The following is a 27911-nucleotide window of genomic DNA, read 5'->3' as shown; positions in this document are numbered from 1 at the left end:
TCCAAAGAAAAATGTGCTGAGATTTTGTTTGGGATAGCCAATGCAAAATGCCAAACCAATCACTTTGGGAAAAACTTACATCATCACTAGATGATATATATTTCTCCATTTTATATCCCTTTGATATTTACTATTTGACTCTTTTTTCATAGAGATAATGCACATGCTAGTTTTGTCCTAAGTACTTAAAATTTTGTTAGTGGAAAATAACACCATTTTTTTCTTATTTTAGCTTTTGCCTGCTTAGTGCAGGTATCTATTTGGTGAACTCTTAACCAGTGCCGTTTCACTTGCCAGCCTCTGGCTTACAAATATCCCATTTGCTCCCTGTTCACCCTCCCAACTGACACTATTATTCCCCGCCCCCTGACCTTAATCCCTCTAAGGCTGGAGGAGGAGAGAGGGGACTGTGTGCAGATGGCCCTTACATCTCCAGAGGAGGATGTCGGAATCTGAAAGCAGGAAAGGTGAGAGCAGCCATCCACCCCTGAAGACCCTTGGAGTCACCCTGGGCTCTGATTCACCCTCACCCTCTCACCTACCCACTGCCCACCTGGATCCTACTCCTGAAGAGTCTCTGGTTCCCCAGAGTATCATCACCCTCTTCCTGCCCTAGCCACCCCTTAATAGAGCTTCTTTGCCACCTGATCTCAGATGCACCACAACCCAGCTCATATGCTATCCCCAATAGCCCCCCAACCTTATTCATAGCCTTAGTTCCCAAATGAAACCCTGGCTCAATCCTGACCCTAGCACTCAGTCCAACTCAAACTCCAAATCCAGCCTCACTCTAAACCTTAATCTAACCAGAAGACAATCCCCTACATGAGACATTAGAATCCAAACCTCACAATGGCTACAGACTTTATCATGAACTTGAAGGTCATCTAACCTCTAGACGCCAGTACTGCTACTGAATGATTTTCCCTGGCTGTCGAGAAATAGCACAGACCCCTTTTCAAATTTCTATTAATTTATTTTTATAAGTATATGTATGTGCCCGAGTTTATGTATGAATGTCATGTATGTTCAGTGCCAGGAGAGGTGAGAAAAGAATGTCAGATCCCCTGGAACTGGAGTTACAGGAGACTATGAGCTGCCGTGTGGGTGCTGGGAACCAAACTCCCCTCCTCTGGAAGAGTGGTATGTGCTTTTAACCACAGAGCCACCTCTCCAGGTTGAACAGACCCTTTTACAAATACAAAACGAATACAGAGAAAGAGCATACAGCTGATGTTGTTGATAGTCAGAACTCCTGGTTTGGCCACTTCAGCAAATTACTAACTCCTTTCAATTTCCTCATTTTCAAAATAGTAATAATACTACCTACTAGGCATTCTTATGACTAGTGAGCTCAATTACTCCTCACAACACCCTTATAACGCAGGCAACCATTATTGTCTTCCCCATTATACAGATAAGAAAATTGAGGCTCAAGAGTAATCCCATAATTTACTCAAGGCAATACACAACTTCTAAATAGTAGTCAGAATTTGAAATCAGACAGCTTATTTTTTTCAAATCTGGAGATCTTAACCAGGCCAACCTACTACCCATCTCAGAAGCTGAAACAAAGCCACAGAATCTTGATACTGAGGGATGAAATCCCACTGAAAAATGCAAATTCTACTCAAAATTTATCCCTCACTTTGATCCCAATTCCAAGCTCAACTCATTCAAATACCCAGCTTCAACCCTAAATAAAATCTCAACCAAACTCCATCCTTGCCTATATCAAGTAAGGCTAAGCCCACTCTGACCCAAAATCCACCACTCAAATTTGACCTTTAGTTGAAGTGCACTGCATGGCGATCATCCAGCCACGCTCTGCCTTGCTTGAAAACACTCTTACCTCCATTCCTCAACAAAACTCACTCCACCCTAAACTTGATTCCAGCATTGATTCTTAACCCTCAACCCTTAACCCAAGCATCCTCCATTTCTCCATAGCTTTCCATGTTCTTCTTCCTTTAAACAGAGGGATGGGATTAGACAAGAAGTTGCCATAACTGTCCTATGCCATCCCTTCCCTGACTCTGTTTCTCCACACAGACACTACTCCAGAGCCCAGTCCAGCCAATGGGACAGGCCCTGGTCCTGAATGGGGGCTGTGTCCTGGGCCTCCAGCCGTGGGGGCTGACACCAGTGGGGCATCAGGCCTAGGGACCCCAAAACGAAGGACCCAGCATAACAAACACAAGACTGTGGCAGTGGCCAGTGCCCAGCGATCACCTCGAGCACTCTTCTGCCTCACCTTAACCAATCCCCTTCGGCGGTCCTGCATCAGCATTGTCGAGTGGAAGTATCCTAGGAGACTCTGGGGTAAGGATTCCCAGGGTATGAAGAGTCAAGGATTAGGTCAGGCCTGGAATGGAGGAGGGCTGAGATTACCAGGGACCAAGGATCAAATATTGGGGGGAAAAGATTCCTGGGGTGGGACTGCATAGCTCAGTGGTAGAGCATTTATTTAGTGTATTAGATGCCCTGAGTTCAATCCAAAGCATTGGGGGGGGGGGGGGAGAGAGAGAGAGAGAGAGAGAGAGAGAGAGAGAGAGAGAGAGATCAAGAACTAGAATAGAAAGGGAGTCCAGAGAGATGACAGCCACCAGGATCAAGCACTAAGCTAGCCATACGTGCATACACCTATAACCCCATAACTCTGGAAGCTGAGGCAGGAGAACTGAAAATTCAAAGACAGCCTGGGCTACATAGCATGATCCTGTCTAGAGTCAGGACTGAGTGGAGAGGACACCAAGGGAATGTGGGGGTTTCAACGTCACTCTTCCTGGGTCCTTGACTGTGTTCACCTGAGACCTTTTGATATTCTCATCCTCCTGACCATCTTTGCCAATTGCGTGGCCCTGGGAGTATACATCCCCTTCCCTGAGGACGACTCCAACACTGCTAACCACAACTTGGTGAGGCCTACCCCATCCCCAGCCAGACTGCAGTCCCTTAGAGCCACAGCTTAAGCCACCCAGCCAGGCCCCACCCCTCCCGGACCTACCTTACTCCACTCGGTTCTGGCAAAAATAACCTTAACCTGTGCCCACACCCACCGGGTCTGACCCTGCCCCAAATAAGTCCCGGTCTTCACGCCCCGCCCCCGGCTCCGCCCTCAGGAACAGGTAGAATACGTGTTCCTGGTGATTTTCACCGTGGAAACAGTGCTCAAGATCGTGGCCTATGGGCTGGTGCTCCATCCCAGCGCCTACATTCGCAATGGTTGGAATCTACTCGACTTCATCATCGTCGTGGTCGGGTGCGCGTTTGCAGGGGGAGGGGCACCCCACCCTAGTTTGCAATCCACTGAATTCTGGGGCTCAGGGAAGTGACTGACTCAGACAGCCCCTATTCTGCAGCTAAAATCACGAATATTGACATATAGAAAACCATTTGCGTTTCCAGTTACAGAGACTTGTGCTTTTCTGAACAGAAAGGAGGGAAGGGGCGGGAGCCAATGGTCTCACTCTCCCCTCCCTGTCCCATGCTCCCCAATCAGGCTGTTTAGCGTGCTCCTGGAGCAAGGACCCGGGCGGCCAGGCGATGCCCCGCATACTGGAGGAAAGCCGGGAGGTTTCGATGTGAAGGCACTGCGGGCATTTAGGGTGCTACGGCCACTGAGGCTGGTGTCTGGGGTCCCAAGTAAGTGTATACGCCCCCGACCCCCGAGTTGGAGGTGGGGCTCCAGGCCGAGGGCAAATGCGCTGAGCCCGCCCATCCCCGCCACAGGCCTGCACATAGTGCTCAATTCCATCATGAAGGCGCTTGTGCCGCTGCTGCACATTGCCCTGCTGGTGCTCTTCGTCATTATCATTTACGCCATCATCGGACTCGAGCTGTTCCTCGGACGCATGCACAAGACGTGCTACTTCCTGAGATCTGGTCAGCTACCCCCTTTTCACAGGACAGGACACGCCCCCTGCTCTCACTTCTGGGGCCCCCTCTTGCTTCTAGAAAGCCCACTCGGTTTTGCAAGACTCAGTCTCTAGGCTCAGGTTCTACCTCTGTATAGTCAATTCCCACCCCTGTATTCGAGACTCCGCCCTAAATACCAGAATACAACCCCTCCGTCAATAATGGCTGTGCAGGTATCCCAAGACTCCACCCACAGGACCAGTCTGCCTAGCTGCATTTCAGACTTCAAACTCCACGACTCGCCTTTTTAGGCATTTATGGAGACCCCTTTTCTCTGCCCTCTTTTCGAGACCCTCATACTCACAAGATTCACTGTTATTTAAGACTCTGTACAGGATTTACACTTCACAATTCCCGGATCCATATTGGAAGGACTCAGCTTCCCAGTGGTTCAAGTTAATACCTCCAGGGGTTTGGCCCTAGCAGAGGAAACAAGAATTACTTTTGCCTTTAAAATATCTAGGGCACTAAAATAAACTTCCTATGAGGAGGAGGCTGCAGAGTGGCAAGGAAATAGTGTGTGACTTTCCTTCATAGCCCCGGGCTTCAATTTTTCTGTAGATGTGGAGGCAGAGGAGGACCCATCGCCTTGTGCGTCTTCTGGCTCTGGGCGTTCATGCACACTGAACCAGACTGAGTGCCGCGGGCGCTGGCCAGGGCCCAACGGTGGCATCACGAACTTTGACAATTTTTTCTTTGCCATGCTAACTGTGTTCCAGTGTATTACTATGGAAGGCTGGACAGACGTCCTCTACTGGGTGAGGTGAACAAGCCCTCACACAGCGTGGGGGCTGCACCTGCCCTTCTTTCCCAGCTCGGGTTGTCCTGTCTGCATGCTATGAGGGAAATATGCTCTCTCTCCAGATGCAGGATGCCATGGGGTATGAGCTACCCTGGGTGTATTTTGTGAGCCTCGTCATCTTTGGCTCCTTCTTTGTCCTCAACCTTGTGCTTGGCGTCCTAAGTGGGTGAGAAGCCCGGATATTCTCCCCTACAATCCCCTCCCACCCTATTGTGCTGCCAAATTCTTTTAAAAATCAGGAAAGACCTCTTGAGAAGGTGTTGATAGTATTCTTTTTTTTTCCTTTTTTATTAAGAAATTTTCTATTCACTTTACATACTAACCACAGACTCCCCTCTCTTCCCTCTTCCCACCCCCCAGCCTTCTCCCCAACCCACCCCCCATCCCCACATATTCCAAATCAAGGTCTCCCATGGGGAGTCAGCAGAGCCTGGCACATTCAGCTGAGGCAGGTCCAAGCCCCTCCCCCCTGCACCAAGGCTGTGCAAGGTGTCCCACCACAGGCACTGGGCTCCAAAAAGCCCACCCATGCACCAGGGATGGATCCCGATTCCCCTGCCTGGGGGCCCCCCCAAACAGTCTAAGCCATAGGAACAGCCAATGCAAACACTTGGAGGCTAGAACGCCCTTGGCATATCCAAAGAACAATTAGAAAGCTATTGCGGCTGGGGTGATAAAGATAAGGTGACTGGGGTGACTGCCCTAATGGAGTCTTCTCCCCTCCTCCTCCAGGGAGTTCTCCAAGGAAAGAGAAAAGGCAAAAGCACGAGGTGACTTTCAGAAGCTTCGAGAGAAGCAGCAGATGGAAGAGGACCTTCGGGGCTACCTGGACTGGATCACACAGGCTGAGGAGTTAGACCTTCACGACCCTTCGATAGATGGCAACTTGGCTTCTCTTGCTGAAGAGGGACGGGCCGGCCATCGTAGGCAATTCGCTTCTAAGCTAGCTTCATTCCCACCCCACATGTGGTTTGCCCTCCTGAGACTCAGACCAAGCCTGCAGCCACCCTAGGCTTTGCCCCACATCTGGCTCAGGACACAGAATCTCAACCCAGACTCAGACACAGACTCCAACTAGCCCCTTTTCCCCTAGATTTGACCCTCATTCTGCCTCCGGGCCATCCTTCCCAGTTGGCTCTATCCCCACAGGACCACAGCTGTCAGAGCTGACCAATAGGAGGCGTGGACGACTACGATGGTTCAGTCACTCTACTAGATCTACACACTCCACCAGCAGCCATGGTGAGAACCAGCCCGGCAAGGGGCAGGGTAGAGCTGGGGTAGTAGACAGAGGGGAAAAACCAAACGTGGGACCTAGGGTCTTGGGTCCTAACCTCTATCCTCACTTTGCCCACAGCCAGCCTCCCAGCCAGTGACACTGGCTCCATGACAGACACCCCAGGAGATGAGGATGAAGAAGAGGGGTCTCTGGCTAGCTGTACACGCTGCCTGTAAGGGATCCCAGCCCTTGAACTCTAAGTAGCCCAAACCCCCATTCTTACTTTAGCTTCAAATCTTGACCTCAGTCCTGACCTCTAGTCTGGATGCTGATTCCCTCAGCCCCTTATGACACCCCATCCCTTTCCAATCATTTCTAGAAACAAGATCATGAAAACCAAGGTCTGGTAAGTTGTGAAAGTTGTGCAGCCTTTTGACCCCATGACTTTGAGACCAGTCCACCTCCAAGGACCATGTGACTTCTGGGCTCCCCGACCTGAACCCCTGGGCTGACCGAGGCCGTCTCGGTGACGTGATGGGCTCTCCTCTGCCCAGCCGCCACTTCCGCAGAGCCAACAGGGGTCTCCGTGCACGCTGCCGACGGGCTGTCAAGTCCAACGCCTGCTATTGGGCTGTACTGCTGCTCGTCTTCCTCAACACGTTGACCATCGCTTCGGAACACCATGGGCAGCCTGTGTGGCTCACCCAGACCCAGGGTGCGCCTCTGCTTGCCAGCTCTCTTCTTCATCCCTTGCTTCCTCCACCCGCGAAGTTCAAATGCAGGCTCTCTAGGGAGTCTTAGACCCCAGATACTATCTTCCAATCCGTATGAGTGCAGAAACATTAACCTGCCCTATCCCACCCTGCAAACCACACTTATGTGGTACTTACTGTGTGCATCAGTCTCTAGCATTTCACATGTCCAAACTCAAACTGTATTCCACCAGAACCTTAGTACCTAAGTACTAAGGCCAGCCAAAGGTCCTGATCACCACAGCACTGATGTTAAGCAACTAACCCCAGGACTCAGCTCCCGAGGGGCAGAGCAGGAATCTTAATTCAGGCTCTTAACATCATGCTATCTGGACAAGTTAACCCCTCTGTGCCTCAGTTTCCCCATGCACAAAATGGAGATAATGCTAGCTATCCATGGCCTGGAGTGGTTGGGAGGATTAAATGAGATCAGCTTAGAATATTGTTTGGCCCACATCATGTCAACTGTTGCTATCATTCCTTGCAATAGAAACCCCAATTTTACCACTGATCCTGCTCCTAACCCCACCCCAAACCAGTTCAGTCCTAAAGAAACCCTAGGTTTGGAGTTGGGGGTACAGCTCATTGGTAGAGAACCTGTGTGAGCCCCTGGGTTCCATCCCCAGAACTAAAAACATAAGACATAAACATAAAAAATAATTTGAAAATATAAATCCTAGATACTAACTGTACCATTGAATTTGGAGTTGTCTTGGACTCACATAGGCTGACTCTGGTCCCCATCTCAATTCTACCCTCTACCCCAGCTCCAAACCTCACTTGCTCTGACTTACAAATTCACCTCAGTCCCTAACCCCAACTAAACCCTAGCCCACACCTGGCTGGCTCCCTGCTACCCCAAGATCATGCCAAGGTTCCTGGCTTCCTGCATGTTGCCATGGCCAGCTCAATCACCCTTCCTGCTCTCCCTACAGAGTACGCCAACAAAGTGCTGCTCTGTCTCTTCACGGTGGAGATGCTTCTCAAACTGTATGGTCTGGGCCCCTCTGTCTATGTTGCCTCCTTTTTCAACCGCTTTGACTGCTTCGTGGTCTGTGGGGGTATCCTAGAAACCACTTTGGTGGAAGTGGGGGCCATGCAGCCCCTCGGGATCTCAGTGCTCCGATGTGTGCGCCTCCTCAGGATCTTCAAGGTCACCAGGTGTGTATACATGGGGCCCAAAATGCAGACCTAATTCCACACCCCAACTCTGAAGATAATTCCATCAGCCTCATCATTCATTTAGCAAACATCTGTTGAGCACCTACTGCTGTGTGCTGACCTTCTAGGCCCCAGGGAAACACCAGAAAGCAAAGCAAACACAAGTTCCTGTCCTCATGGAGAGGAGAGTCACCTAGGGATAATGCCTCTTCTGTCTCCATCCCACTTCCCGACATGACTTTACCCCTAAGCCCACCTCCATGCTCATCTCCAATCCCAGCCATACTACCCTCTCTAAGCCCAACCCCAACTACATGTCATCCACAGGTCCACTATCTAACCCCAAGCCCAATCCAACCTCCCACCTCAGGGCTAACTCCCAGCCCTACCCCCATCACTGACCACCAACCACAACGCCTCTCTCAATTGTCTGATGCATGCCTACTCCTGGCCAGCAACCTTTCTCCAACTGCAACCCCAGTTATTGCTCTCCCCACCCTCGAGCTCCCCTTTATCCCCCCATACCAACCTTCAACCATAACCTTCTCCCAACTCCTCCAACCCCAAATCACCACAACCCCATGCCCAATTCATCCCAGTCCCAACATGAAACCCAATTCTATCTGTAACTCCTCCCTAGTTTCACCTCCCACCACACCCTGAATGCCAACTCTAACTCCAAGCTTAGGGGTCCCCTCCTTTCTTACTCTTATCATACTTTGATTCCAAAAATCACCTCCACCCTCAGCACCACAACCTATTTTAACCCCATGTGTCCCAGTGTATCCCAAGTTGGAGGCCTGCCTGGCTCAGGAGTCTACAGGGAACAAAACGTCAACCCTGCTCTTTCTACCTCTGCTGCAGGCACTGGGCATCTCTGAGCAATCTGGTCGCATCCCTGCTCAATTCCATGAAGTCCATCGCATCCTTGCTGCTTCTCCTCTTTCTCTTTATCATCATCTTCTCCCTGCTTGGCATGCAGCTGTTTGGGGGCAAGTTCAACTTCGACCAAACCCAAACCAAGAGAAGCACCTTTGACACCTTCCCCCAAGCCCTCCTCACTGTCTTTCAGGTATGGCCTGGAGACCCTGAGGGGCGTGTGTGGTGGGGGTGTGGTGTGGTGTGGTGTGGTGTGTGTATGTATGTGTGTGTGTGTGTGTGTTTGTGTGTGTGTGTGTGTGGTGGGGAGGGTGTGGGTATGTGGGTATGTGCCTCTGTGTGTGTGTGTGTGTGTGTGTGTGTGTGTGTGTGTGTGTGTGTGTGTGTTATAGGACCTGGAGTTATAGAGGGTCCCAAGAACTTTTTGATGACTTCCTACCCTCAGATCCTGACAGGTGAGGATTGGAACGTGGTCATGTATGATGGTATCATGGCCTACGGTGGCCCCTTCTTCCCAGGGATGCTGGTGTGTGTTTATTTCATCATCCTCTTCATCTGTGGCAACTGTATCCTCCGAGCTTTGGGAGACAGGACAGAGCAGGGTGAGGGGTGGAGGGGAGTGCTGGGCAGTCCACAGGCAGGTGCTTCTCCATCTTTGCAGCCTGAGCTCACTCCAGACATCCTGTTGAACGTGTTTCTTGCCATTGCTGTGGATAACCTAGCCAGCGGGGATGCAGGTACTGCCAAAGACAAGGGCAGGTGAGCTCCATCTCCAAGACGTCCTTTCCCTACGATCGCTGACTTAGCTCTCACACGCACACATCCTACAGGCCTTTGTTTGTGCTGGCAGTTCCCAGCTCCAGATACAGGCCTCATTCATTCATCCCTTCAACATGAATTTATTGAGCACACACTCAATACTTTTGTGCTGGGCCCTGCTGCAAATGCTAGGGAGCCCGCATGGGTTCAGGCAGAGTCCTTGCTGTTCGTAATTGAAGAAGACAAGCAAACTACAAGAAAATAGATATAAACTTTTAATTCCAGCTCTTCACGAGGCAGAGGCAGGTTTGTTTATCTGTGAGTTAGAGACCCTCCTGGTCTACATAGTGAGTTCCAGTCCAGTTATGGATTGTCTCAAAAAAAAAAAGAACATGTTAATAATAAGTAGTTAAGGAACAGAAAACAGAACAAAGCAATAGTGAAAAACTAAACCAAACCTAGAAAGCCATACCTATATTCCCTGCACTTGGAAGGCTGACACAGGAGGATAAGGAGCTCAAGGCCAACCTGGGCTCCACAGTGAGACTATAGCAGACAAGGTTCAATAAATTTGCTCCTTTGAAGTTGTGGTGTTATCAGCACATTGACAACAGAACACCGTGGCTTGGGACCTAGCTGAGAGGAAGAAAATTGACCTGTTTAAAGTTCTGGTTTCTACCCCAGCGCCATAAACAAGCAAACAAAACCCACCAGTGAGGAAGGAATGCAGCAGAGAGGGATGGTAGAAAACATGGGTAGATGTTGGGAGGAATAAAAGAACCAGACTTTGATTCTGGGTCAAGATGAGAGTCTGGCTTTTGTTCTTGGTGGAGAGAGGCATGAGAGTGGTGGGATTTCATGGGTTCCTTCTGTGTGCCGTGAGGATAGACTATAGGCATTGCGAACAGAAGCAGGAAGCCCCAAGAAAGGTCTGTCCTGACAGCAATGTCCACCCAGCTTTATCCATGTGTTCCCACCCACAGAGAGAAGAGCAGTGAAGGAAACCCCCCACCAGAGAACAGAGTGTTGGTGAGTTCGAAGCCTGGGTGTGCTGATGCACGCCTTTGATCCTAGCACTTGGGAAGCAGAAGCAGGGGAGTGTCTATGAGTTTTAAATTAGCCTGCTCTATGTAGTGAGATCCAGGCAGCTAGGGCTATATAGTAAGACCCTGTCTTAAAAAAAAAAAAAAAAAAAAAAGGTGAAGGAGCTGGAGTTAGGAGTGCTTGCTGCTCTTCTAAAGGGACTGAGTTTGGTTCCCAGACCCATGTCAGGAAGATCACAACTACCTGTTATTCAGGTCCAAGAGTTCCAAGGCCTCTGGCCTCCAAGGTCACTTGCATTCACAAGCACATATCCACACACAGATACACATAATTTTAAAAATAATAATAAAAATAAAAATCTTGCTGGGCGGTGGTGGCGCACGCCTTTAATCCCAGTACTCGGGAGGCAGAGCCAGGCGGATCTCTGTGAGTTCGAGGCCAGCCTGGACTACCAAGTGAGTTCCAGGAAAGGCGCAAAGCTACACAGAGAAACCCTGTCTCGAAAAACCAAAAAAAAAAATAAAATAAAATAAAAAAAAAATAAAAATCTTAAAGCTGGGCAGTGGTGGTGCATATCTTTGATCCCAACACTCATGAGGCAGAGCCAGGCGGATCTCTGTGAGTTTGAGGCCAGCCTGGTCTACAGAGTGAGATCCAGGACAGCCAAGGCTGTTATACAGAGAAACCCTGTTGCAAAAAAAAAAAAAAAAAAAAAAAAGCCAAAATAAATAAATGAATAAATGTTAAAGGAAAGAAGCCTGGGAGTTGTCTATACCTCCTCCTACCACCCACACCTATCGGGGTGTACACGGTTTAACCCCACCCTCTGCCAACCCATTTCCACATTATCCTGTCTCTTCTATACCTCCTTTGTGTCCATTTCCTGGTGTCTCTCGCATAATCACTAACTCCAGTTTTCCTATCTCCAGGAGCCTGGTGGAGAGAACGAGGAAGCAGAGGGTGCAAAGAGTGAAGGAGCAGGCAAGTAGGCAGGTCAGATGGAAGAGGCATGGAGTCTTGGGAAAGAACCCAGGCAGAGAACTCCTGACCCCTGACAAGGTCCTCTCTGGCCAGCAGACTCTTCCAAGATCATCCTGAAGGCAGTAGGCAGAGTGGCACATGCCTCTAGTCCCAAAACTTGGGAAGGGTGGCAAATTCAAGAACACCTTGTGCTAAACACTGAGTTCCAGGTCAGCCTGGACTATATTAGAGACACTGGACACTATCTCAAAAATGAAATAAATACACAAATAAGAACTGGGGATATAGCTCAGTGGTAGAGTGCCTACATAGCATGTACCAGGCCCTAAGTACAATCTTAAGGACTGCAAAAACGATTATTCTGAGAGGAATGAATAGGCTTGGTCCCTAGACAGCAACATTTGAGACACTAAGGTTAAACAAGACAAATGGACATTTTATTTTACTGTGGACCTTCTCAGAGCCTTTGTATCAAATTGTGTGTGTGTGTGTGTGTGTGTGTGTGTGTGTGTGTGTGTGTAGCACTCACTAAACACACTCACCAGGCTTTCACTGTGTCCCAGGAATTGTTCTAAAAGCTAGGCATCTGTTAAACAAAATAGACTTAAGATCCTTTCCCTGAGGAGCGGAGATTCTGGGCAGGAAATGAGAAGAATTTGTCCTGTGCCAAGCACAGTTCCAGGAGCTTTCCATTGACTTCTCAACCAGTTTCGCTTTTTGCTCTTTTTCCAGCACCAGGCGTAGAGGAAGAGGAAGAAGAAGAGGAGGAAGAGGACGAGGAAGGCGGTGCAGGGCATGTGGAACTCTTGCAGGAAGTTGTACCCAAGGAGAAGGTGGTACCCATTCCTGAAGGCAGTGCCTTCTTCTGCCTCAGCCAAACCAATCCGTGAGTGCTAGAAGGGGCAGTGGGGCAGGGTAACAGGGCTTGCCAGCTGGAGAGCCCTAGAACTACCCAGGAGGCACCGGGGCACCGATGTATCCCTGGAGGTCTCCCAATAAACACTGGTCCTGGTTTCTGATCACTGCCTTTTTCCCACTCCCCAGACTTCGGAAGGCCTGCCACACCCTCATACATCATCATATCTTCACCAGTCTCATCCTGGTGTTCATCATCCTCAGCAGCGTGTCCCTGGCCGCTGAGGACCCCATCCGAGCCCACTCCTTCCGAAACCATGTGAGCCCATGCTGAGGGCTAGGACGAACTTACAGGGGCATTCTCCTGGGCACAAGTTCGAGCCAGAGTAGAGACCAGGAGAAGACCCCTCACTGGGCTGGGGAAGAGGACCAGAAATGGTGGAGACTGTAGTGCCAGCAGCCATTTCCATACTCCAAGAAGTGCGGGCAGGGGATCAGGATTAGACTGGGGATGAGAGGAACCTGTGCTCAGAGAGGTTAAACAGGCCAAGGGCACTCATGCAGCTGGGTAGAGACAAAGGAGTCTAAATGTGAGCCCTCATCTCAGGTGGCCAAGCCTTTGGCATGTGTAAAAAGGTCTTTCCTAATGCTGAGAGGGAAGGAGGGAGAGCGAGGCTTACACTGAGTGGTGCACACACAAGCTGCCGTGGTGGTACCTGCCTGGATTTCTAGCACTTAGGAGACTGAAGCCAAAGGATTACTGCAACTCAGAGGTCAGCTTGGGCTGCAGAGTGAGGCTTTGTCTTAGAGAGAGAGAGAAAGAGAGAGAGAGAGAGAGAGAGAGAGAGAGAGAGAGAGAGAATAGATAGATATGTAGATAGATGACATATAGATAATAGAAAGATAGATGGGTGATAGATAGATAGATAGATAGATAGATAGATAGATAGATAAATGATAGATGATAGATAGATATGTAGATAGGTCGATAGATAGAGAGATAAATAGATAGATGATAGATATGTAGATAGGTAGATGATAGATAGATAGATAGATAGATATGTAGATAGAAAGATATGTAGATAGATAGATATGTAGATAGAAAGATATGTAGATAGATATGTAGATAGATAGATAAATGATAGATAAATAGATAGATGATAGATAGATAGATAGATAGACATGTAGATATGTAGATAGATATGTAGATAGATGATAGATAGAGAGATAAGTAGATGATAGATAGATAGATAGATAGCCATGTAGATATGTAGATATGTAGATAGATATGTAGATAGATGATAGATAGAGAGATAGGTAGATGATAGATAGATAGATAGATAGATAGATAGATAGATAGATAGATAGATAGATGATAGATAGGGAAGGAAGGAAAAAGAGAGGCACACACATACCTATCAATCTCCTTTAGTAATGACAGTGTTCCTCATCTTTCTCATTTCCTCAGATTCTGGGATACTTCGATTATGCCTTCACCTCCATTTTCACTGTGGAGATTCTACTAAAGGTGATAACTGAACCCCCAACCATACCCTCAGTTGCCCCCAATACATTCCCGGCCACCCCTACCACCTATCTCTCTGGTCTCTCTCCCATCCTACCCAGCAGCTAGCCTCATGTCTGAGGTCTAATCTAATGTCATCTGATCCCCAGATGACAGTGTTTGGGGCCTTCCTGCACCGGGGCTCTTTCTGCCGTAGCTGGTTCAATATGTTGGATCTGCTTGTGGTCAGTGTGTCCCTCATCTCCTTCGGCATCCAGTGAGTAACACCTGCCCCTGCCCACACCACTCCTCCCAGAACCAGGAGCAAGCCCTAATTAAGGCCTGAAACTCCCCCCTCCCCCCAGCTCCAGTGCCATCTCAGTTGTGAAGATTCTCCGAGTCCTCCGAGTCCTCCGGCCCCTAAGAGCCATCAACAGGGCCAAGGGACTCAAGGTAAGCCCAGTTTACCCAAGCCCACAGAACCCAGGCCCTGGGTCAAGATCACAGATCCAACTGACCGTTGGCAGCCTGAATCTAATATGTGACCACAGATTCTTGACTACTGGCCATGTGGTCTGACCCATGATCCTTACAAGTGACTATACCAGTGGCCACAATTTTCTGACTCATGTCCTTGACATGTGACTACATGTCCTTACCTAGAAAACACTTATTCTTTGTTAATACCCATACATGCTAGCCCACAATACTGCCTTTGACCGTGTGCTCCTGACTTGTAACCACATACCCCTGGCCCAAGTCCTTAAGCTGTATCCATCATCCAAGTCCCCACTACATGCTATGGCCTGCGATGCCCATTAGTCATGTGTGTGTGTGTCTGCAGCACGTGGTGCAGTGTGTGTTCGTGGCCATCCGGACCATTGGAAACATCATGATCGTCACCACCCTCCTGCAGTTCATGTTCGCCTGCATTGGTGTGCAGCTCTTCAAGGTGGGGGAGACCCAGGGAGAGGCCCAGGTCAAGGTGGGGGTGAAAGGTGAACCTGTTTGACAGATGTCCTCCATACAGGGAAAATTCTACAGTTGCACTGATGAGGCCAAACACACCCTGAAAGAATGCAAGTGAGTGTTCGAGGCTCGCCCTCTGTGGAATCCAGAACCCCTTCCAAATCACATAGAGAAATACAGGCCTCTCTCTCTAAGGTCCTGGAAGCCACTTAGAGTCTTTTACCAAGGACTCTAGACATCTCCGGTTTCCTAAAAATCCCTAAGACCCTCAGAAGAACTCTCCCAATAATTGTAGAGGCCTTCATATCAGAGCAAGCACTCTAAGTCGCCCCATAACCTTTCTCCACATTCTTCAGCATTACCTACATTCCACCCCAGAAGCCCCAGCCATTCCTGCCCCTCCCCAGAATTCTGCTTCCCTCTAGAGATGTTTGTAGAGGGAGGCGGTTTCAAGCAAAAACCGTGAAGCCAGGAATCCCTGGCTCAAACCCACTTCACAAGGCTTGGAGGCACTTAGTCACTTTGCTGAGTCCCAGTTAGCTCAACTGAAAATGGGGACAAAAAGAGTGCTTGTTCAGCCTGGTCTACAGAGTGAGTTCCAGGACAGCCAGGACTGTTATACAGAGAAACCCTGTCTCAAAAAACAAAAGAGTGCCTGTTTCACAGAGCTTACGAGAGGTAGCAAGTCAGGGCATGGAATATGTAGACACAGTAAAGTACCTGCAGGGCAAGCCGGCACAGTACCTGGTAGAGTCAGTGCTAAGGGACTTTGGCCCTTTGGAGAACTACTTTCCCCTGGTGGCAAACATGCTAATGGCCGTGCTGATGATGGTATCCCAACTGCGTTCCAGAAATTAGTCTTGGCTTTTTCTTAAGTTCTCGTATTTATTCATATGGGGAGTACGCCTGCCACTGCAGGTGTGGAGACCAGAGACCAGCTTGAGGGAGTTGCTTCTTTCCTCACACCCTGTGGATTCTGAGGCGCAAACTCAGATCATCAGGTTGGCAGCAAGGACCTTTACCCACCAAGCCATTTCGCCAGCCCTTGTTTGGTTTCCTTTGTTGTTGTTTTGAGGGGGGTGGTGGTTGGTTTGAGCCTTGGTCTCAATATGTCTCCAGCCAGCCTTCAGCTCTCAAGCCAGCCTTAAACTCACAAGTTGCCTGTCTTCTGTCACCTGAGTCGCTGGGATTACAAGCATGTGCCACTATGCCTGGCTTTATTTATTTGGTTGTTTGTTTGTTTATTGTGAGACATGGTCTTAGTGTGTAGCCCTGGAAGATCTGGAAATCATGTAGACCAGGCTGGCCTCAAACTTGCTAAAAATCTTCCTGCCTCTGCCTCACAAGTAATGGGATAATAAGTGTGCACCACCATGATTAACTGTCGTTTATTGACTTAATCCTGGTGAGAAATAGGAAATAGATTCTGTTAGAATCCTCATTTTTTGAGATAGATGGTGAAAACAAAAAGTCCATAGACAGAGACTGAACGTTTACAATAATCCAGGCAGGAAATCAAAGGGCAGGATGTGACCCCAAGCTGTCTAGGTACACCACTGTGCCCTGCTACATCCATAATAAAGACCCTAGACCCTTCGCCACAGCTCCTCACTCCTCCTCCCTCACTAGCCTGTCTACGACATTCACAGGGGCTCCTTCCTCATCTACCCTGATGGAGATGTGTCACGGCCCTTGGTCCGAGAGCGGCTCTGGGTCAACAGTGATTTCAACTTTGACAACGTCCTTTCAGCCATGATGGCCCTGTTCACTGTCTCTACCTTTGAAGGCTGGCCTGCGTGAGGGGCAGGGCCTTGGGGATCGCAGGGGACTGGGCAGATGATTGCAGATAATTGCCTGGGATCAACTGGGAGTGGATGGGAGTGTAGCTTAAGGATGCACAGAAAGTCTCTTAAGCCTGGATAGGGTTTTCCTTCTTTCCTTTTTCCTCTTTTCAATGCTTGAGAGTGGAACCCGGGGTTTGTAGATGCTAGGCAAATGGTATGACATTAAGCTACATCCTTACCCCCCTATTTTCTTGAGTCAGGGTCTTACCATGCACCCACTTTGACCTCAAACTGGTGGTTCTCCTTCCTCATCCTCTTGAGTGCTGGGATTCAGGTTTGTGCCACCACTTCCAGTTGGGTGTAGCTTTCTAGAGACTGGTGAGTGTGTTGGAAGACTGGGTGGGAATTTCCCAGAACCTCACTGTGGATTCATTGGGACTTTGGAGAAAGGTCTCTAGAAATTGGGAAAAGGTCTCTGAGGGAATAGGTGAATCTAGAAAAAACTGGGTGAGTGTTATAGGGGGATATAGAATGTGGAGGGACTCAAAGGGGGTTCACTGAGGAGATAGGATTCAGAAGTTTACAGAAAGCTACAAAAGCATTTGGGTATACTAGCTAGAAAATTTCTGGGGGGAATTGAGCAGATCATTCAAGGCTGTGGGATGGGGTTCCAGGATCTTAGAAGCTTGTGGGGGAGTTCTGGAGAACCACATGGGGAAGGTGCTCCAGGGACCATTATAAGGGGATAAGGTGTCTGTAGATACATAGGGGATTTTGAAAGGTCTGGATAGGATGCTTTTGAGGGCTGCATGGGAATCTCTGAAACTTTGACGTGTCTGAGATAAAAGAGTTGGGATCCTGGCCTACATAGTTGAGTTCCAAGACAGCCAAGGATACATAGTGAGGCCCTGTCTCAAAAAAAAAAAAAAAAAAGAAAAGAAAAAAGAAAAAAAAACGAAAAAAAAAAAAGACTTAGGACCCTTTAAAAGGCCTGTGGGAGGTTCTTTGTGGATGTATAGAAGTCCCAAGTGATTGGGTTGTAAATTTAGGGAGGTTGGTATGCCAGGAGATTTGGGAGGTGAGTATGATAAGTAGCCTGGGAAGAAGTCTGAGGGGACTGGGGTTCCCCTGCACATGCCCTCATCTCTAGCTCCCACTGTCTCCCACAGGCTGCTATACAAAGCTATAGATGCGCACGCAGAAGATGAGGGCCCTATCTACAATTACCACGTGGAGATCTCGGTATTCTTCATTGTCTACATCATCATCATTGCCTTCTTCATGATGAACATCTTCGTGGGCTTTGTTATCATCACCTTCCGTGCCCAGGGAGAGCAGGAATACCAAAACTGTGAGCTGGACAAGAACCAGGTGACCTCTCCTTCCCGACCAATGACCACCAGCCTGTCTCTCCTTGTCTTGTGAACCTCCTCTGCTCACTCATGCCCTATACCATTATGCAGCGCCAGTGTGTAGAATATGCCCTCAAAGCCCAGCCACTCCGCCGATACATCCCCAAGAATCCTCATCAGTACCGCGTGTGGGCCACTGTGAACTCTGCTGCCTTTGAGTATCTCATGTTTCTGCTCATCCTGCTCAACACGGTTGCCCTAGCCATGCAGGTCTGTCTGAGCCCCCACCCCCATCTTGATCGCGGTCAGACATTTGTTCTTTTCACACCATCCCTTGAGAGCTATTAGGAGTACATTAGGCAGCAAGTAACAACCCCACTCCCCACCCCCACTTAACTGACAGAGCCTTAAGTTATCATGGCATTTGTAACTTTTCTTCAAATCTAAGGCCAAAAATCGAACTCTGCTTTTAAAGATGCAGGAATGTGAAAACAACAGTCCATGACTGTTGCAAACTGTCACAGATTATAAACTGCCCTCCAGACTCAGATTCTAAGAGGAAAGCGGTTGTGTACCTTAGACTCAGTGTAGTTTGTTTAGTTACCTCAAATGTTGAGGGACACTGACGTAGGCTGTCTTCTCGTTGTTGACTAGTGCCCCAGGCCCTGTCCATCTTCCTGCCATGCCATTCTGCTGTAAGTTGGTTGTTGCTTCAGGGTCACAAAACAACTATTCCAGACATCAGTTCCATGCTCAAGGCAGGAAAAAAAAAAGAGAAAGAAAGTTAAACCAAGCAGTAACTTGCATACTTTAATGAAATAAAATTTTTTTTTTCACAGAAGCTGCCAACCGTGGCAGTCTGGGAATCAAGAACCAGGCTTTGCAGTGTCCATAATGAGAGACAATGCAAACAATGTTTCCATGTCCCCAGACTCCTCAGCTCAGGCCAGGGACTATGTGTTTGTGTAGGGTGTCTCTGCCTTAGGCTCTGTTCCCATCTGATCTCCCCACAGCACTATGAGCAGACTGCTCCCTTTAACTATGCCATGGACATCCTCAACATGGTCTTCACTGGCCTCTTCACCATTGAGATGGTGCTCAAAATCATCGCCTTCAAACCCAAGGTACACCCTAGACCCACTCCCTGTGAATAAACTCCCAGGGAAGGAAGCACATTCCACAGCCCTGGGAGGGGGGGGTCGTAATCAAGTATTCGTAAGACTAAGGAACGAGAGGGACCCAGGTACAGACCATTTGAGGCCCAAGCCACGCCCTGCTTCCTCAATACCACCTATCCTTTACTGGTCCCCTGGTCTGCTGGCTAAGAGAACACAGTACACTGCTTTCCTCCTGTCTACAGCATTATTTTGCCGATGCCTGGAATACGTTCGATGCTCTTATTGTAGTGGGCAGCGTAGTGGACATTGCCGTCACAGAAGTCAATGTGAGAACTGGGCTTTGTGCTAACCCTTCTCCCTTCTCCCTAGAGCCTTCCTTCACTTGGGTAGGCAGCTTCCACTCACATTCTCCCTGCTTCTAGAGACTGAGCACTCCTCATTCTAGATCTGCCTGTTTTGAATCCTTGCTAGGCTCTGGCAAAGTACTCCTCCCTCTAACCAGCCCCTTGTTCCATTTGCAGCCTACCTCGTGGTTCTGCTGCCTCCTAAAATGCCTCCCTTATTATTTCTGTTATCTCTTTCATTGTCTCTATGCCACTCCAATGGCTCTATCATCTCCATTGACTCCCGCTTTGGCTGCATCATCTGACTACTTCATTGGCTCCATTTTCTCCACCAACTCCATCATCTCCTATACTGGCTCTTCCCTGGCTCTGTAACCACAACTGATTGCATCATTGGCTCCATCATTTCATCCAATGGGTACTACATGATGATAACCCTGACTGACTGACAATGCTGCCGATTGCATTTCCACATCACTGGCTTCTCCAATGATCACCCATTCGTTCTCATTTCCATGAAACTTGGGCTCCATTGTTTCCTTCGATGTCTTTGCTCCACCATCTCCTTTATCTGATCCCTTTACTCCCACCTCATTAAAACTTTGTCTACAACCATCATGATCTACTACCGTATACCCTTCCCCACCATTCGCTGAGTATGCACCATCATTTCCCCCTATCCATTTGGGCATATGATTACATCATCTCCTTTATCACCTCTGTTTTGGCCACATGTCCCACCAGAATGGAGGCCATCTTGGCGAGGTAGCTTCTCACCCCTAACAGGAATAATTTTTTCAACCATCCCTCCCAGCCCAAGAGACCCTAGACATGCTCCCTGATAGCTGGGCAGTGGTGGTGCATGCCTTTAATCCCAGCACCCGGGAGGCAGAGGAAGACAGATCTCTGAGTTCAAGGCCAGTCTGGTCCAGGGCAGGGCTTCACAGAGAAACTCTGTCTCGAAAAACAAACAAACAAAAAATGCTCTGTGACCACTCTTGGCCTGGGTTCTGAGAGATTTGGGAACTGGGAGGGCCAAGGCACGAGGAAAAGAAGTTGCTAAACCTGATGCAAACTGAGCACCCCCACTGCATCCCTAACTCCAGAGTTCAGAGGACAGCTCCCGAATATCTATCACATTCTTTCGCCTCTTCCGAGTCATGAGGTTGGTCAAGCTTCTCAGTAAGGGTGAGGGGATCCGCACACTTCTCTGGACGTTCATCAAGTCTTTCCAGGTAATTCCCCACTCCGAACTACAGTTCCCAGTCTGCCATATCATTTCCAACTTTCTTTCTCTGAGCTCTCAATCCTTAACATGCCTCTAGTTCACTGACTTTACCTTATTCTATTTAATATTGTGTCTACATTTGGGAGGCACATGTAATCCAGGAAACTTTGAGGGAAGACTTCATCCCCAGCAGGCCCAGGCTGGGGGAGAGGAGTGCATTCTGGGATTTATAGTTCGATGACTGCGCCTGAAATGTCTGTCCCCTTTCCATTCTCCCAGGCCTTGCCCTATGTGGCTCTTCTCATAGCAATGATATTCTTCATCTATGCAGTCATTGGCATGCAGGTAAGTGGAGACCCTAAAGAACACCCCTCTGAAACCCTTCTGTCAGAGAGACTTGGTAGGAATAACCCCAATGTGAGGCTGGAGGAGCAGAAAGAAAGACAAACTGGATGACCCTGGGTAAGCCTGCATGTGTGAAATGAGCTCATTAGGAAGAGATTTCAAGATTAGGAAGATCCCTTAGGCAACAGGAAATGTGAAGTAAATGGGAACGCGTGGGTTCCCTCCTGGCACGCAGCCTTTGTATGTCTACAGATGTTTGGCAAGGTGGCTCTTCAGGATGGCACACAGATAAACCGAAACAACAATTTCCAGACCTTTCCACAGGCTGTGCTGCTTCTGTTCAGGTAATATACTCCCATTTCCCTGCTCCCTTGCTCCCCAGAATACCTAGGGTACCCACACACCCTCTCTGGGCCCCAACATGCCTGAATTATGGAAATATCAGGGCAGCCTGAGTTCCACGTAAGCTGAGGCCATTTTTGACTGTGATCTGAGGAGTCTTCCAAAATACTGGAGTCTCAGCCATTCCTTTTCTGGCTGTAAGATGTGCCTCCTTTTAGTCCACAGTGCCCTCATCTGTAAGAGACATTCTATAACTGTCATTATCACGTCATGTTAGTTGTTAAAGTGTTGACATGGAAGCTGGTGAGACGATTCAGCAAGCAAAGGCATTTGCTGCCAAGCCTGGAGACCTGAGTTCGATTCCCAGAATCCACATGGGGAAGCGAAAGAAAAGACTCCCATAGATTGTCTACACATACACACACACACACACACACACACACACACACACACACACACACTAAATGTAAAGTACAGCTCCAGTGAGAAGTAAGTCATCCCCTCACTCCCCTAGACCCCCACAACTGTACTTGACATAACTTTAGAGCCTCTCCAGAAGGCCACCCCTCTGTGACCCTCCCCAGGTGTGCCACTGGTGAGGCATGGCAAGAGATCATGCTTGCTAGCCTTCCCGGAAATCGATGCGACCCTGAGTCTGACTTTGGCCCAGGCGAGGAATTTACCTGTGGTAGCAATTTTGCCATTGCCTATTTTATCAGCTTCTTCATGCTCTGTGCCTTCCTGGTAAGGACACATTTCTCCACTACCACCATCATTGTCACAGGGCCGGGGGGGTGGGGGGGTGGGGCTGGCTGGCCCTGAGTGGTTCAGAGACGTCCAAATGAATCGGGCAGCCCAGATCTTGAGAGGGCTGCCCCAACAATAAGATCAACCAAGGAACTTGTGACCCGATGGCCATATAAGATCATCCCAGCTCCTACCCACCCCCCAAACCCCAGCTCTGTTCCTTTACTTAACTCTCCTTGCTCATTGGCCCACAGATTATAAATCTCTTTGTGGCTGTGATCATGGATAACTTTGATTATCTAACCAGAGATTGGTCTATCCTGGGTCCCCACCACCTTGATGAATTCAAGAGGATCTGGTCTGAATATGACCCTGGAGCCAAGTATACCTTCTAACTTCTTATCCCGAATCCTGGGGATAATGTGCTGTCCTCCATGGCCCCTAGATCTAGCACTTCAGACCCACACATTCCATTACCCAACGATAAAGAGGTTTCTACTGCCTTAACCTGTCTTCTCCATCTGTGCACTTCCCTGGAAAGCCTTGAGGTGTTGGTTTGGGAGGTGATGATTCACTTGGGGCAGGGCTTAAGGAAAGCCTAAAGGAGTACTGCTGATCCAGTGGTATCTCCCCGACTGCCCCAGGGGCCGCATCAAGCACCTGGACGTCGTTGCCCTGCTGAGACGCATCCAGCCCCCACTGGGATTCGGAAAGTTGTGTCCACACCGAGTGGCCTGCAAGGTCTGTGCACTTGCCCATCTACTTACCTGCTGACCTCCAAGAAGGCTCTATACTTTATGGGAAGGGGAAGTGACTTCCTTTGGTAGGGATGGGTGTATGACTGCATCCACAAAGGTTTCTACCCTGGGAATTCAGAGTATAGCTAGCATTTTCCCAAAATGAGTTCTCTGTCTCTGCTGTTACAGAGACTTGTGGCAATGAATGTGCCCCTCAACTCAGATGGAACAGTGACATTCAACGCTACACTCTTTGCCCTGGTTCGGACATCCCTGAAGATCAAGACAGAAGGTGTGGGGACGAGGAGGAGCAGGAGTGAAAGGGTCCCTGGGAAGGGTTCAGGGAGCAAATGCAAAGAATGACAGATATGCATCTCCAAACTCTGGACCTCAAAACGGGTGGCTTTGACTTCTCCAGGCCTGCTTCCACACCCTATCTGATAGCAGTGATGTGAAGCTTCAAATCAAAGCCCCACCCCACCCCCCAGCAATGAGGAGCAACTTCTCCTATTTCCCCTACTCCACACTCTCCTGAATTGCAGGGAACCTGGATCAAGCCAACCAGGAGCTTCGGATGGTCATCAAGAAGATCTGGAAGCGGATAAAGCAGAAACTGTTGGATGAGGTCATCCCCCCTCCAGATGGTGAGCTGCACACCCCCAGTTCCTTAATTGTCTGCTCAGATCATTGCTGGTAGGTGGGAGCTAGGGAGGCAGTAGCAGTATAGAGGACCTCTGCATAACTTTGCCCTCTTTTCTTGTCCCAGAGGAGGAAGTCACCGTGGGCAAATTCTATGCCACATTTCTGATCCAAGATTATTTCCGAAAATTCCGGAGAAGGAAAGAAAAAGGGCTACTAGGAACAGAGGCCCCAACAAGCACATCCTCTGTCCTTCAGGTCTTAAGGACAGGGCCTGGTGTGGCCATGTGTGTAGAGGCTGACCTCCCTCTTGATCTCCTGAAACCCATGTCACAGAGGAAGAAACTGAGACCTAGGCCTCACAGAGGGTCAAGGGAGCCTCAGAGCCCTGGCACACACACTTCCACATGGGAAGCACGCTCATAGAGGGGCACTCTGGACCATGAGCTACCAATTTCCTTATTTTTCCATCCCTCCTCACAGGTTGGTCTAAGAAGCCTACAGGACTTGGGTCCTGAGATCCGACAGGCCCTCACCTATGACACTGAGGAAGAAGAAGAGGAAGAGGCAGTGGGTCACGAGGGTGAGGAGGAGGAAGCTGAGAACAACCCAGAAACATACAAAGTGAGGACAAGTTTCTACTCCCCTCCAAACTCTTGACTGTAAAATGTTCCCTCAGATCCCTAAGTCAATTCAATACTGTCTCTGGGGAGAAGCCTCCTCTACAATGGAAAACTGTTCAATACCTATCACCGGCTGTTGGAAAACAAGACCCAGATTCAGCCCCCAGGGAGTGATGGTCCCCATGGACCAGTGAGGGAAGCACTGATGAAGTAACCTAGCCATTGCATTAACAAAACACTCAGCCAAGTAATTTCTCCTCAGGACTCCATAGACTCCCAGCCCCAATCTCAATGGAACTCCAAGATTGCAGTGTCTCTACCTGTGAGGGAGAAACTCCCAGATTCTCTCTCACCCGGGCCTAGTGATGATGATGATGGACTGGCTCCCAACCCCAAGCAGCCCAGTGCACTCCAGGCTGGATCCCAAGCCCACAGGTATGGTCAAGCATCTGGGGAAGGTTGTGAGAATGAAGAAAGATAGCCACTGTATTGGATGAGCTGGAGGAAGGGCTAGAGGTCTTCAAGAAGCAATTTGAGAAGGATAGATGTGTTTCAAGGGTTCAAGTGAGAGTCAGATGGGGTGGGCCACAGCACCTGGGAGGTGGAGGCAGGGGGATACAGAGTTCAAGGCCATCCTTGGCTATATAGTGAGTGTGAGACCCTGTTTTTAAAAAAGACAACGATAAAGCAAGGGCTCAAATGAGAATAGAGGATAACAAGAGAAAAATGGAAAAGAGAATAACAAGAAAATATGAGAAATGCAGTGCAAAAGATTAATGCAAATCAAGTGTGGTGGCACATGCCTTTAATCCCAGCACTTAGTAGGCAGAAGGAAACATCTCTCTGTGAGTTCAAGGCCAGCCTGGTCTACATAGCGAGTTCCAGGCCAGCCAGGATTACATAATAAGACCCTGTCTAAAAGTAATTGTAAATCCTGGTGTTTGTATAGAGAATGGAACATGCATGGGATGAGAGGAGCAGGGAGCCTTGGATCACATATTGGAGGTTTGGGACATGGTCTAACTAATATGCATCACCCCTCCTCTCCAGGAGAAGCTCTGGAGTTTTCATGTTCACTATCCCAGAAGAAGGAAGTACTCAGCTCAAGGGAATTCAAGGGCAGGACAATCAGAATGAGGAACAGGAAGTCCCTGACTGGTACACTGGCCACACCACAGGGGCCAGGGAGGGGAGGGCAGGAGTGTTGATAACCCCAACTCTCAATCTCAGGCCTGAGCTCACTGCTAGCTCTGCCTTCTCCACAGGACTCCCCACCTGGATGAGCAGGCAGGGACTCCCTCCAACCCAGGCCTTTTGCCACCCCACTGGCCCCAGAGACACGTAAATGGGCACCATGGACCACGCCGACGTTTGCTGCCTCCGACACCTGCAGGTAAGCAGACGAATGGGCCCGATGGAACCCTAAGGGCTAGCGGAACAGAACAAGGGAGGGATTGCCATTGTCCTTTGCCCGCCAGGTCGGAAGCCCTCCTTCACCATTCAGTGTCTGCAACGCCAGGGCAGTTGTGAAGATTTACCCATCCCAGGTACCTACCATCGTGGACGGACCTCAGGACCAGGCAGGGCTCAGGTGAGGAAAGGGGACACTGTGGCCTTCAGAGATGTAGCATCTGAGGCCGAACTTTACAAACATACTACATCTCAAGGCCTTCCAAAGAATGGGGCACTTAAAGGACTGTGCATAATCCCCACTGTACTTACGAAATGGGTTTGCTGTCCCCGGTTTACAGGTGAGGGAACTGAGGCTCAGAGAAGTTTATCCTCCTGGGATCACATAGTTAATAAGCAGCACAACTGACATTTTAAAAATACTTAGTATTTGTTTAATCATTAACTCTTGTATGTGTATGTGTGTCTTTTTGTGTCTGTGTGTGTGTGTGTGTGTATGTATACACTCACCCATAGGAGTGTGCAGAGTCCAGAAGAAGGTGTCAGTGTCCTCCTCTATCTGTCTCCACCTATTACTTTAAAGTAGTTTCTTTCCCTGAACCTAGGACTCACATTTTCTTGACTAGGCTGGAAGCTAGCAATCTCCAGTGATCCTCCTGTTTCTGCTCCCCTTGGAGTTAGGGTTAGCCCCGCCACACACACACACACACACACACACACACACACACACACACACACACACACACACACAAACACAGGGTTTCTCTGTGTAGTTTTGGTGCCTTTCCTGGAACTCACAGAAATCCACCTGCATCTGCCAGAGACCAGGCTGGCCTTGAACTCACAGAGATCCACCTGCATCTACCTCTCGAGTGCTGGGATTAAAGGCATGCGCCACCACTGCCCAGCATCACAACTGACATTTTTTTTTCAAGGTTTTTTTTTGTTGTTTGTTTTTGTTTGTTTTTTTGTTTTTTCGAGACAGGGTTTCTCTGTGTAGCTTTGCGCCTTTCCTGGAACTCGCTTTGGAGACCAGGCTGGCCTTGAACTCACAGAGATCCGCCTGGCTCTGCCTCCCGAGTGCTGGGATTAAAGGCGTGCGCCACCACCGCCTGGCCCACAACTGACATTTAAACCCAGGTTTTTGAGTCAGACATGATGGATGGCACATACCTGTAACCCTATCACTTGGGAGGTAGGCAAAGGAAGATCAGGAGTTCAAAGTTATTCTCAGCTACATATAGAGTTGAGGCTAGCCTGGGCCACATGAGACTCTGTTTCAAAAGAACCAAAAGAAGCAGATGAGGTGGTTCATGCCTATAATCCCAGCTCCTATGAGGCTGGTACAGGAGGATGACTGCAAATTTGAGGCCAACCTGGGCTACATAGTAAATTACAGGCCTTGATAATAGAGTAAAGCCCTGTCTCAAATCAATGAATGAATGAATGAATGAATGAATGAATGAATGACACGTAATGCACACAAACAAAGGCTTTCTGTACTCTGACATAAACTCAAGTCTGGAGCTGGAGATGTAGTCAGTGGTGAAGCATTTGCCTAGCATGTTTATGACTCCGGGTTTGATCCCCACAAATAAAGAAGTCATTTATTTCTCCCCTGATTTACATCCATTCAGTGTGACTCCGGTTGTGTATATTAGAGAAGAGGGACAGAACTCACAAGAGTGAATCATAGCCCCTCATACTCATCAATCTTTGCCCCCTCTGGTGTTTATTCTGACCCAGGGTTCCTGGGCAGCCCCTCCTCAGAAGGGTCGACTGCTATACGCCCCCCTGTTGCTGGTGGAAGAGGCCACAGTGGGTGAAGGGTACCTCAACAAACTCAGCGGGCCACTGCGTACCTTCGCCTGCCTGCAAGTTCCTGGAGCTCATTCAGATCCCAGTCACCGCAAGAGGGGCAGTGCGGACAGTTTGGTGGAGGCTGTGAGTCCTGATGGGTGGCGGTGGGGGGGGGGGCTGGAGTAGAAGGGGCGGAGGTGAGAGCAGGGAACGGGCACCAAGGAGTGGCCAGACTCTCTGTTGAGCTTGTATACTGTACTTGACTCTGTCCCCCTGCATTCCGCCATTAGCACGTCGTTTATTCACAGTGACTCCTCTGCACATTGTGCCTTTGATCAACATTATTTCCACTCGAACCCCCTCCCCAGGTGCTCATCTCTGAAGGCCTAGGTCTCTTTGCCCAAGACCCACGATTTGTGGCCCTGGCCAAGCAGGAGATTGCAGATGCATGTCACCTGACACTGGATGAGATGGACAGTGCTGCCAGTGACCTGCTAGCCCAGAGAACCACCTCCCTTTATAGTGATGAGGAGTCTATTCTCTCCCGCTTTGATGAAGAAGAGCTGAGAGATGAGATGGCCTGCGTCCATGCCCTTTAA

General features: G+C 49.1%; 1 protein-coding gene across 1 annotated transcript; it reads left to right on the top strand.

Annotated features, from left to right (window-relative positions):
* The first annotated feature begins 442 nt into the window (after positions 1-442).
* On the top strand, positions 443-27911 carry Cacna1f (calcium voltage-gated channel subunit alpha1 F). Its single transcript, XM_059251591.1, has 48 exons — positions 443-467; positions 2053-2302; positions 2813-2918; positions 3123-3262; positions 3503-3645; positions 3733-3885; positions 4480-4676; positions 4783-4886; positions 5453-5643; positions 5870-5962; positions 6078-6171; positions 6319-6345; positions 6494-6654; positions 7627-7852; positions 8717-8924; positions 9177-9297; positions 9409-9490; positions 10474-10519; positions 11464-11515; positions 12248-12401; positions 12560-12689; positions 13839-13898; positions 14045-14151; positions 14240-14327; positions 14719-14826; positions 14905-14957; positions 16493-16639; positions 17797-17998; positions 18091-18249; positions 18993-19103; positions 19340-19423; positions 20186-20206; positions 20548-20676; positions 20949-21014; positions 21267-21358; positions 21941-22100; positions 22358-22485; positions 22748-22844; positions 23030-23132; positions 23383-23484; positions 23607-23737; positions 23963-24103; positions 24365-24537; positions 25153-25260; positions 25368-25495; positions 25581-25693; positions 27259-27456; positions 27681-27911. The coding sequence occupies exons 1-48, from the start codon at positions 443-445 to the stop codon at positions 27909-27911; spliced, it is 5943 nt and encodes a 1980-aa protein (XP_059107574.1).

The sequence above is a fragment of the Peromyscus eremicus genome, chromosome X (assembly GCF_949786415.1).
Source record: "Peromyscus eremicus chromosome X, PerEre_H2_v1, whole genome shotgun sequence".
Taxonomy (NCBI): domain Eukaryota; kingdom Metazoa; phylum Chordata; class Mammalia; order Rodentia; family Cricetidae; genus Peromyscus; species Peromyscus eremicus.
The sequence above is the reverse complement of the archived record's forward strand: the minus strand, read 5'-3'. Positions and strand labels throughout refer to the sequence as shown.